Source organism: Nansenia antarctica, assembly GCF_963989245.1.
Source record: "Nansenia antarctica genome assembly, chromosome: 15".
Taxonomy (NCBI): domain Eukaryota; kingdom Metazoa; phylum Chordata; class Actinopteri; order Argentiniformes; family Microstomatidae; genus Nansenia; species Nansenia antarctica.
Genome location: NC_137685.1, coordinates 21,789,710 through 21,802,108, shown reverse-complemented (window position 1 = coordinate 21,802,108; position 12,399 = coordinate 21,789,710). Strand labels below are relative to the sequence as shown.

The window sequence follows — 12,399 nt, the reverse complement described above, 5'->3', positions numbered from 1 at the left end:
ATAACCAGAATTCACTTAAAACATATTTTTTTTTAATCAAATAGATCAGAAGATGAATCAACTCAAGGCCTAAAAAGGTCCCAAATTCCAGTTATTCGGTTATTCTGTCTTTTTTTTCTGTATGGCAGTGAAATCCCTAATTTCATCACCTCGAGGATGACAAAAAGCTACCACAAAGTGGCGCGAATAGGTCAAAAATCCTATCCAAAAAGGTCTAAAAAAGGTCTAAAAGGTCTTAAATTTCACTTGTTGAAACTTGTAGGAACCCTGAGTATATTGATTCCCAAGGGGAAATGATCTTTTTGCACATCCTCCTTAAGTGCCTTGCACAAGGGCACAACGGCAGTGGTGGTATGATACCATAGATATGATGCCAGCAACCCTCCAGTCGTCAGCTGGACCACCTGAGGTGGGGATCCAACCAGCAACCTTCTGATTGCTGGTCAGCCTCTCTAAACTACCAGCCGCCCCTGCCCCTTTATGCAGTATCCAGTTTAGCCTACATGGTTAAATGTCTTGTGGTTATCAGGTATCATAGAAGTATTGGGATGTCCTCTGAAGCTGTGCTGGGCGCAGGGCACGACCCCTGGCCAGCTGGGTGGATGTTATGTGGTGTTCATTAATAGGAAGATCAGTGATTGAATTTTGGAGAAGTTTGTGTTTTTTGAGTTGCCCCAGAAATGTGTGATCAACATCTGTATGGATACATATCTATAATTGGTTTATTGATCATCAATAGCGTCATTGTCTGAAAACCTCCTGAGCTTCCCAGGATTGGGGTCAACAGGATAACGTTTTGCTTTTCGGATCATCGGCAAGTCATGTCTTAACCGGATTTGGTGAGCGAAGCAAACGAAGTGTGTCTCAGGATTATGTCAATGACATTGAGGTGAGAGGGTAGGACTGAGTCAGTAACACAGACCCGCGAAGGCAGCGAGGAGGCAGAAGCAGCGCTGCAAAGTTGGCTACGGAGCCACGCCAACTTGGATACTGTTATTTTGGAATTAATTTGGGAAAACATGCCCCCTTTCACCACACAATTAGTTTGAGTGGCCGGAAAGTGGGATTGAGTGATTTCCTAATGTAAAAGAACCTTTCCTCTACATAAACATGCGCCGACCACAAAAATCACTTCCTAGAATATTTCTCTAGCCTTGAGAGCCAAGAGAACCTCCAAGGGCCTACCTAAAGATTTGGCCTGAAATGATTTTGGAGCCGTTAGTGGAATAAACAATTAGATTAATGCCACTAATGTCTTGTAATGGCAAGTTCGTTTTCAGTTGTCAGGCTGGGAGAAGAATTAAATAATTTGGTGGGATATGTTTCATAAATATGTACAGAACGTGCCAAAATCAGCACTAAGGGAAACAGATAGATGGTGAACTTTGTATTGACTGTCTTATATTGTTCTCACCATGTGGACGCCATGCTATTTTGATTCATTTGTCTGTTTTTAGGTTTTGGTCCATGTCTATTCATTGTTACAGTCCCGTAAATAAATTGAGTGAGTGATGTCAGTTGTTTATTGGGAGACTGACCGGCGTCTTCCTTCCTGTTCCAGATCAACAAGTGTCCCGGCAGCTGGAGAGAGAGAGGCAGACACACTAGCAGAGGAACATGAGTGAACTAGACCAGCTGCGCCAGGAGGCTGAGCAGCTCAAGAACCAGATCAGAGTGAGTGTTCTTCTACCTGTCTGTCTGTCTGTAGCTGTCTGTTATTCTACCTGTCTGTCTGTCTGTCTCTGTCTGTAGCTGTCTGTTATTCTACCTGTCTGTCTGTTAGGGATGGACGGTTTCCAATTATTGAAACCGAAAAACCGTCAGAGAGTAAAACCGCGGTTTTCCGGTTAACCGAAAAATACAGTAAAAAAAAAAAAAAAGAAGAGCGCCAATTTCAAATAATTGAGCCCTACTGCTACAATACACTCATGTCGAACACCATTAAAACACCGTAAGCACAGTCACAACACATTTAGGCTACTTAGTTTCACAAATATAAGTGGAAAGGCAGACTTTTGTAAGCTACACCATACATGAAAACACATGAACACTTAACACACCAGCTCCGCTGATCCAGGGTGCACGCCTGCACGGAAGATCATCTCTTGGAACAGCGTCTTCATTGAATGAACTGCTTTCTCAATATCTTGGTTCTTAGACAAAGTTTCAGCTGCTGCTCAATGTATTTAAATATTTGAATACTGCTCAATAATCACTGAAATATTAGACTTAGAATTATGCAGTGAAACATACTTAAAGCTTTTCATAAAAACCACATGCCGCGAGACTGACTCGTCCTGAACTGTCGTAAGTCAATCAACAAAGAATGCCCCATCAAAATAAAAGTGCCCATGGTAGAGCTGTCAAAATAGAGCTTTCAAAATAAATGTACTAATACAGATAGAGATAAATACAGAACTACCTTTGCGTCACTAAGTGACCGCGTATCTTCTGAGACATGCGTTCTGTCATCACTTTCAGTAGCGCCTTCACACACAGTGGCGCTGTGCACAAACACTCTTGATCCGTATAGCTCTTGTTTTATTATATTGTTGTTTAGTAAATACTGCACTTGGAGTTACATTCAATGCATGATTTGTGCTATAGAACATAAATATAGTTTGATTGATTGATTGATATCAAATCAAATCACATTTTATTTCTATAGCGCATTTCTCACAAAAGTGACCCAATGCGCTTTACAGAGAGCAGCGAAAATGATCTTATTAAATGTAAGCGAGTAATTGTAAAAAACCTTTCCTATCTACCAATAACTGAAGGCAACTATCTTTCCCATAGAGTGATTCGTTACCCTTAAATATAATCCCAATTAGATATTAATCCTCAGTTATTCTTCACAACTGACCAAACCTCTCACTCATTGCGCGGCAGATTCAGACTATCATTGTTATTTTCACACACGACAAACATGTGACATGTTCCAGTTTTATTCTTATTCTATTTTATTCTTCTAAAAAAAAAAAAAAAAAAAAAAACGGTTTCAGACGGTTTTGATAAAAAAACGTTTCTATTTTTATAAACCCCGGTTTTCGGTTTAACCGAAAAACCGTCCATCCCTACTGTCTGTCTCTCTGTCTCTGTCTGTAGCTGCCCTCAAAGAAAGCATTTGCTAAAAACATAGACATTTTGGGGTTGTGTGTGTGTGGATATACAACTTGAAACATTAATACCGTACATAAATGCTAAGATCTTGTTTCACATTTTCCTTTGGTGGGTTTTGTTTTTGGTGGGTTTTTGTGGTTCTGCATGTCTGTGACGTGACATTGACCCTCCCTCTTCTTCTACCGTAGGATGCCAGGAAAGCATGTGCCGACGCTACGCTATCACAGGTAACACCACCACGCTTTGACAACGTCGGCCCTGAAAGAAAAACTCACATTTTGTCAGTTATTGTGTAACTTAGTGCCGGTGTTTCTTTTCGCAGATCACCGCCAATATCGATCCCGTCGGTCGAATTCAGATGCGCACCAGACGAACATTGAGAGGCCATTTGGCTAAGATCTATGCCATGCACTGGGGTACTGACTCCAGGTAAATAAACCTTTCGGTGTTTTACAATAGATATGACGTCACTGAATGGTTCTTGAGATTACATTTTTTCCCCACATGTAAAAGGAGGTGTGTTGAAATCAGGTGAGGCTGGTGGAATCCACCAGCCACTCGAAGGAGGACAGGCTCATTGTAATGCATGGAACGGAATGAGGAATGGTATCAAACACGCGTAATGGAGGTAGAAATCACACGTTTGATACATTTTCCATTCCATGCATTACAATGAGCCCGGTCTCCCCCCTAGTTGAATGGACCTATTGCTAAGCCACGCCCCGAAATACAAATTGTCCAATCATATCACAGCTAAAGTCACTACAGACAGAAAACTCGGACAAACAACTCCTAATATCTGATGGTGAAAAGTTTCTATACAAAATATTCTTGTCATCTTTAAAAAAAAACATGCCTATTCCTTGCTGTGGTAAATCAGAAATCAGAAATTTGCCATTGTATGTCATTGAATGTCATTCAGTCACAGTCAGTCAGTCAGTCACTGAAGCGTTGTTTGTTTGTCTGAGTTTTCAAAGGGGGCGTGACTTAGCGATAGGTCCATTGGTCTGGTGACACGTGGCAGGGATGTGTTGATTCCGTTGATTCCGTGTGTGAAGTCATCGTGACCAAGCAGGTGGTGTTTCTATTACCGTCACGGCGGGGATGTGACCCTACGCAAAGCAGACGTGACCTACAAAACAATTATAGATTGAATGTTTAATGACATTTGGGTCCTTCACAACATTGTTGCACCCTGTACCTGTGTAGTAACTCTGTACTAATTACTCATGTATAACATGAGGCTGGTACACCGAGCTATTTATTTGTAATGTATACTTCTGTCGAATGCAGGTTACGTTGAGTCATGTATTTGTACTGTATACTCCTGTAGAATGCAGGTAGTGTTTGGTTTTGAAATGCCTACTACGGACCCAGTCTGTCTCTCCTTGACCTTACAAGTGTTCACTCTGTCTGCCAGGCTCCTGGTCAGTGCCTCCCAAGATGGCAAGCTCATTATCTGGGACAGCTATACCACAAACAAGGTAATACTCTTCAGTGGGTTAAGTTGTGCTGCCTGTTGATATCATATTCATTGATTGTGAGTTATCAGATAATCAATGAGCCCGTCCTCTGATTTCTACCTCCACTAGCCTCCCTGTTCAGATTCGGTTTTATGTCCAGTTTGACTTGAGCTGAAGTGGTTAACTCCCATTATTTCCACACTATCTTTTTAATGTTAAGTGGAATGTCATGATACATTTCATTAGCCTTTTCTCAATTGGTTGGAACACAACTCCTTCCAACTACTGGAAATATATTTGAGGAGATCGAGGTTCTGCTCCGATGCTTTTTGAGGACGAAACATGTGGAAAGAGGATAGAAGACACGAGGAGTCGTGTTCACTAACAATTGAAAAAAGGCTTAATGTTCCCCCTTGTCTTTGTTACCACGCCTTGTCTTTGACCTCTCCACCGTCTCCTTCCAGGTCCATGCCATTCCTCTGCGTTCTTCCTGGGTCATGACTTGTGCATACGCACCTTCAGGAAACTACGTGGCCTGCGGAGGTCTGGACAACATCTGCTCCATCTACAACCTGAAGACCCGCGAGGGGAACGTACGTGTGAGCCGAGAGCTCGCTGGACACACAGGTACACGACACTCTTCTGTCACCGGCACTGTGTTTTTCTCATGATATCCATCCATCCATCCATCTCTTTTTAAACTATTCTGCTCATTAAAAAAACACAATGGGAACATATCCCCAAACTTGTCACCTTTCTGCCAAATTCGCCGTTTTTACTTTGAAACAGGTTATCCGCGTGAATCGTGTAGATCTGCAAAAACAATATTTGGGGTGGGGGTGTGGAGGACTATATGTCATCCAGGTCACATAATGCGTGAGCTAACATCTTCCAGTCTGCTAAACTCCATTGCTGTTGAAATAGCTTTTAGCTTCAGGCAGCTAGGTACAATTCCAGACAGCGGGGAGATCCCAGTCACGGTAAGCAACCTGTTTCTCCAGGTAGTTATGCAGGTGTTACGGTTATTAGACCGTTAGAGCTTGACCACTGTTAGTGCTAGCACTGTCCATCTACCACTGTTAGTGCTAGCACTATCCATCTACCACTGTTAGTGCTAGCGCTATCCATCTACCACTGCTAGTGCTAGCACTATCCATCTACCACTGCTAGTGCTAGCACTATCCATCTACCACTGCTAGTGCTAGCACTATCCATCTACCACTGCTAGTGCTAGCGCTATCCATCTACCACTGCTAGTGCTAGCGCTATCCATCTACCACTGCTAGTGCTAGCACTATCCATCTACCACTGCTAGTGCTAGCACTATCCATCTACCACTGTTAGTGCCAGCGCTATCCATCTACCACTGCTAGTGCTAGCACTGTCCATCTACCACCGTTAGTGCTAGGGCTATCCATCTACCACTGCTAGTGCTAGCGCTATCCATCTACCACTGCTAGTGCTAGCACTATCCATCTACCACTGCTAGTGCTAGCACTATCCATCTACCACTGCTAGTGCTAGCACTATCCATCTACCACTGCTAGTGCTAGCGCTATCCATCTACCACTGCTAGTGCTAGCGCTATCCATCTACCACTGCTAGTGCTAGCACTATCCATCTACCACTGCTAGTGCTAGCACTATCCATCTACCACTGCTAGTGCTAGCACTATCCATCTACCACTGCTAGTGCTAGCACTATCCATCTACCACTGCTAGTGCTAGCACTATCCATCTACCACTGCTAGTGCTAGCACTATCCATCTACCACTGCTAGTGCTAGCACTATCCATCTACCACTGCTAGTGCTAGCACTATCCATCTACCACTGCTAGTGCTAGCACTATCCATCTACCACTGCTAGTGCTAGCACTATCCATCTACCACTGCTAGTGCTAGCACTATCCATCTACCACTGCTAGTGCTAGCACTATCCATCTACCACTGCTAGTGCTAGCACTATCCATCTACCACTGCTAGTGCTAGCACTATCCATCTACCACTGCTAGTGCTAGCACTATCCATCTACCACTGCTAGTGCTAGCACTATCCATCTACCACTGTTAGTGCTAGCACTATCCATCTACCACTTTTTTTTTTTTTTTCTGATTTTATCCCTTTTTTCACCCAATTTGGTATCCAATTGCACCCAACCTAGTATCCAATTATCCCCTGCCTATTGCGTAGGATCCGCCGCACGACCCCGTGGCCGGCAGCCCCAGAGGAGATAGCCAGGCAGACTAGCTGACTGGCTCCTCGAGCCCGACACCGTTATTCCAGCACCAGACGGGGGCGGTGTTGCGCGACGGATCCTTGTCCGGAAATAGTCCTATACCCCCCTTGGGAGCGGCCGCTCAATATGCCGCTCCCTGTGGGCCCCGGCCATATCCGGATCTGGCGAGACCGGGATTCGATCCCAGTCCCCGGTGGGCAGCTTGCACTAGAGGCTAATGCTTAGACCGCTGCGCCACCGCGGGGCTATCCATCTACCACTGTTAGTGCTAGCGCTATCCATGTAGCGCTGTTAGTGCTAGCGCTATCCATGTAGCACTGTTAGTGCTAGCACTATCCATTTAGCACCGTTAGTGCTATCGCAATCCCCCCCTCCCCTAAGGTTAGACGCGCATTGATAATTTCCTTCGTTTTCAGGTCAAAAAGAAAGGTTGTAAACTTTGCACCCCTGCATCCATCTATCCATCCATATCTTATTAAAGGAATCTGCTAATTAGAAAAACACAACAGGAACCTATCCTAATGACCGAGTCTGTTTTTAACAGTCCTCAACTCTCTCATCTCCAGGTTATCTGTCCTGCTGTCGCTTTGTTGACGACAACCAGATTATTACAAGCTCTGGAGACACTACCTGGTAGGTGAACCAACCACAGTCTCCCTCTGACACCGATCACAGCTTACTTTCAGTGCTACTCCACTGTTAACATCCCCATTGTGGGTTAGATTTGTATAAAACCTCACACGTATATGCCCCCCCCCCCCCAGTCTGACTTTGATGTTTTGTCGGCAGTGCTCTTTGGGACATCGAGACTGGCCAGCAGACAACCACCTTCGCTGGGCACACCGGTGATGTCATGAGCCTCTCATTGGCCCCTGACACGAGGTTATTCGTCTCCGGCGCTTGTGACGCCTCCGCCAAACTGTGGGACGTCAGAGAGGGCATGTGCAGACAGACGTTCACCGGCCATGAGTCTGACATCAACGCCATCTGTGTAAGGACCGCCTCCTTTTGATACTCGATACCTCTTCTCAAAGACATCTGTTTCCCATTTACTATCTCTGTTTTGGTAGAATTATATGATGATCAAATGATTTTATAATCTCTTACCTTACCAAAATTCTGAATGCATTCCCAAATGTGCTTTCATATACAAGCCGTAATCATGTTAATATTCGACGGTTAGACTTTCTTTTTTTATTTGCAGAGTAACTCATTGCTTCGTGGTGTGTTCTGTGATTTTTTTTTGCAGTTCTTCCCCAATGGCAATGCTTTCGCCACGGGCTCGGACGACGCCACCTGCCGACTCTTTGACCTGCGCGCCGACCAGGAGCTGATGATCTACTCGCACGACAACATCATCTGCGGCATCACCTCGGTGGCGTTCTCCAAGAGCGGCCGCCTGCTGTTGGCCGGATACGACGACTTCAACTGCAACGTGTGGGACACTCTGAAGGCCGACCGCGCGGGTGAGTCGCAGAGGAGAGGCCAGATAGTCCAATAAGCATGTCTCTTACGGCTCAAACACACAGCAAGCGTCAACTTTCATTCATTTCGGCGTCCATGTTAACGGGGTTAGAGCCGCCATCTAGAGATTAGGACTCACCTATTTTTTTCCGCTTTAAGGCCAATGCACACGGCATTCGATTCTCAATTCTTTGAATTATTTCAATTGGTGTGAATGGAAATCGAATCGAATGTTGTCGTGCGACAATATCGCATCGCACGCCGTGTGCATTGTCTCAATTAAAACAATGGAATCGAATTCGGGGGTGCGACAAAATCGGGGCTGTGTGCATTGGCCTTTACTTGCAGACAACTCAATGTACAAAGACATGGCTGACAGTAGCAGTTAGAGCCACAGAAGACACGCTTGCCAGTATGGAAGCCGCAACAGTGAGAGCCGCAGCAGTTCCGCCACGCGTATGCGCTGCGTGAACACAGGCCTTAGTTCTTACTGTACATATGTCAAACTCAACCTGTCCTTTTACACAGAAATTAAAATATAACCCACTTTACCGTAACAGAAGATTACCGAAGTTAAATTCGCGCATTTCTAGTAGTGTTTGTAAATGTTCAACTGTAAAGCTTGTATGAAATTGGGTCTTTCCCTGCGTCATATTGTACCAGCAGCAGCATACACACACTTAATAGTAGTTACTGCGGTGCTCTCTCAGGTGTATTAATAGTTGTTACTCTCTCAGGTGTATTAATAGTTGTTACTGTGGTGTTCTCTCAAGTGTATTAATAGTTGTTACTGAGGTGTTCTCTCAAGTGTATTAATAGTTGTTACTGCGCTGCTCTCTCAGGTGTATTAATAGTAGTTACTGCGCTGTTCTCTCAGGTGTATTAATAGTTGTTACTGCGCTGCTCTCTCAGGTGTATTGGCTGGGCATGATAACCGTGTAAGCTGCCTGGGAGTTACCGACGACGGCATGGCAGTCGCAACAGGATCCTGGGACAGTTTTCTGAAGATCTGGAATTGAGGCTGGCAGGTAAGTCTCTCCATCTACTCCTGCTGATGAAAGGACGTTATGGAGCTTGAGCTCGCTCTGCTCTCACGCCTCGTAAACTCTGTATCAACTGCAACCATGTTGTTATTACAATGCAGTACGTTCTCCTGTTCAAAACTGGTCCTGGGTATGGTACATTTCTTGTTTCTCTCTTACTCTCTCTCTCTCTTACCCTCTGTCTCTCTCTCTCTCTTACCCTCTGTCTCTCTCTCTCTTTGTCTCTCTTACCCTCTCTCTCTCTGTCTCTCTTACCCTCTCTCTCTCTGTCATTACTCCGTATTGTTCAATGATCCTCCTGACTCTGACTTGTGTTGTTCCTCAGATGTCATTTGAACTCCAAAGTTGACTGGAAGACCATTACAACTTCAGAATGTTAAATTTCCACAGCATCTTCTTCAACACCGTTTTAAACTGACTTGGACACCACAAAAACTAAGGGAAACCAATGCCTTTCCTACACAAAGAAGAGCACAATTGTTTATCACCTAGCTAAAAAGAAGATTTCCTGTGGTATCAAATCAAAAAAACTTGTGCATTCCTTCTTGGACCATTGTATGTTACCTTGAAAGAGAAAACACTATCATCCCATGCAAATGTATGTGTCTTGAAAGCAGATGTTGGAGCATAATTGTACAAATTATTTAACTTTTTTTTTTTTTTTTTTTGCTTTTGAAGAAGAATTCTATTCTGATGGTTTATGTTAGTTATATTCAATGGCTTTCTTTTACGTCATGTTTTCTCTCAGTGGTTTTAGATATGTTTGAAATTAAAGCTTGTCATTTTAATCCAGTTTAATCATGTAAGAAAGATGAGACAAAATAAAACATGCAGAAAGCATGAAAGCAGAAGCTTGACCAGATTACATGAGCAGCTTTCAGAAAATGTTGATGTATTTATATACTAGCTGTTTTTGTTTCATCACAGCTTTTTTGCACAAAAAGAAACTTTGCTTCTCAACTAATACTGTGTTGACTAACATGTTATGAATTGTGATGAATGCTCATTCCAACACACGAAGAGTTTTGAGTGACTTATTTACAGTTAACCCCTTAACTCTGTCTTCATTGTTTGGGTTGGGTTGGGTGGGGGGTGGGGGGGTGGAACCTGTGGTGATTTAGGGCAATTTAAGTGAGTGGATGGAGATCTTTTTTTTTGTTTCTTTAAAAAAAAAAAAAATCCACTTTTCAGTGAGACATCTGACTCGACTGAATAGACAGACCATTTTCTGTGCTTGGGAACTGCAGTTGCTACTCTGTGAATGAAATGTACAAATCAATGTCTGAAAATAATGATCTGAAATTTTTAAGTTAAGAACTCATTTTTATTTTGTCTGCCATGGGGGTTTCTTTTAGATGTGCATGCTGTCGGCTTGCTTTCCACAGTGAAAAGATCCAAATCATGTCTTTCCCGTGAGCAGAGGAACCTGTTGATTGTAATTTGAACTTGATTCAAAATTTCAAATTATTTTCGGCTAAACTCTGCATACGTTATGTACCTATACTGGCAAAGCTATGCACCAGAGTGAACGAGATTTGATTTTGACTGCAGACTTAATGTAAAATATGCTTACCAGTTCTAATGATGCCAATTTCTTTGTAATAATCCATAACTGAATGATTGTGTGAACCTCCCACTCCTTGAAATATTGATACCCGATGGAATGACATCCAATGGGACGACAGGTTCTTTTAGATTTCTGTCCATACTAAAGCATTGTAAAAAAAAATATTCTCAGTCTTAAATAAAATGGCAAAAGGCATCTGAATGACAATGTTTTTCACTGTATACAGAAGCACTTTCGTTAGTAGATGTGACATATTTCCACTCCCCCCTCCCCCCCCCTTTTTTTTCTGCGATGATGTACAATAAATGTGATGTATTTGTGTGTGGCCACAAGTTAAAATGCAATTCAATTGAGATGGATCCCTTTTCTCTTTCCATTAATAAGATAGAGCTCTGCACCCTTACGTATCTCTTCACCTTTTGTATTTTATTTGAGTCTGTTGGTGTACCACGGCGAGCTGGATGCAAGATAGATACTGTACTAAAATGTACTGTTATTGAACATGTAATAAAAAGCTGTTTGAGATGTCTTTTCCTCGTTTTAATTACTCTCAATTAGAAACTCATCTTCACTGCACCCAGTAAAACTGTTGGCCAGACCACTTGTTGGGAAATGTTGGGGTTGTTACTTTCTATTCATAAATAAATACCATGCGTAGAGCAGAATCATACATTTATGTACAGAGATTGAAAGCATTCACCCCCACCCCCCTGAAAAAAAAATCATTTTGTTCTTTCTGACTTTCTGAATATTTGAATGAGAGGACAGTCAGGTTGATCTTTATTGGACTTTCATGCAATACAGGGGAAAAACGGAGATGGTCAAAACAAAGCCATAGAAGTTAGGGTTCAATTAAAAATAAAATCGAAGATCAAGAGAGAACCGAGGACTGCAGAGACGAATGAAACAGGATTATCAAGGTAAGTATAAAAAAAGAAAAATAATTATATATCGCTCCGATACTGTACGTTAACTTAACCGTTAACTTTAAGAGGTCGTGTATAATTAAACAATGTGCCTCCAAAGCTGCTTATAGATTGTATGGCTGTGGTCAACACTCATATGGAGGACCAAGTCTGTCAAAATTAACAATAGATATATAGACAGACACATAAATGAATGTATGAACAAATAAATGAATGAATACACACAGTATAACGAAATACATGTATATATGTATAGCTTCTGATATAACGTGTTTTGTGTCCTGTTGTGTTTTATGGTGACATGTGATATGGCAGATTCACATTCACAGCTGTGGTGGCCTTCGTCCCCCTACCGGAAGTCGCTGTGGATTTTTAAACTGGACTCTTCCACAAAATCCAGATATAGGGGGGGGGGGGTAGAATAGATAGATGTACTAATCAAATAGGATGTTTACTAGTTAGCGTTGATTTACAAATTTCAACAAGCGTACAAATACAGTAGAAATTATATCTAAACAATTTTATTACAACAAATAGTTTTCCAAAACGAATGACTAATTCACCACCCCCGTAACCTA

General features: G+C 42.6%; 1 protein-coding gene across 3 annotated transcripts in view; it reads left to right on the top strand.

Annotated features, from left to right (window-relative positions):
* Positions 1–10,402, top strand: part of gnb1b (guanine nucleotide binding protein (G protein), beta polypeptide 1b) — a 14,881-nt gene extending 4,479 nt beyond the window's left edge. For all 3 annotated transcript variants that reach the window (XM_080545879.1, XM_080545880.1, XM_080545881.1), the window contains exons 2-11: positions 1,562–1,674; positions 3,312–3,350; positions 3,446–3,552; positions 4,544–4,607; positions 5,051–5,213; positions 7,388–7,454; positions 7,611–7,812; positions 8,071–8,287; positions 9,198–9,313; positions 9,654–10,402. In XM_080545879.1, the coding sequence (XP_080402005.1) occupies positions 1,618–1,674; positions 3,312–3,350; positions 3,446–3,552; positions 4,544–4,607; positions 5,051–5,213; positions 7,388–7,454; positions 7,611–7,812; positions 8,071–8,287; positions 9,198–9,304 (1,023 nt within the window). In that variant the 5' untranslated portion in view covers positions 1,562–1,617 and the 3' untranslated portion in view covers positions 9,305–9,313; positions 9,654–10,402. The remainder of the gene's footprint in view (positions 1–1,561; positions 1,675–3,311; positions 3,351–3,445; positions 3,553–4,543; positions 4,608–5,050; positions 5,214–7,387; positions 7,455–7,610; positions 7,813–8,070; positions 8,288–9,197; positions 9,314–9,653) is intronic.
* Positions 10,403–12,399: the final 1,997 nt, after the last annotated feature.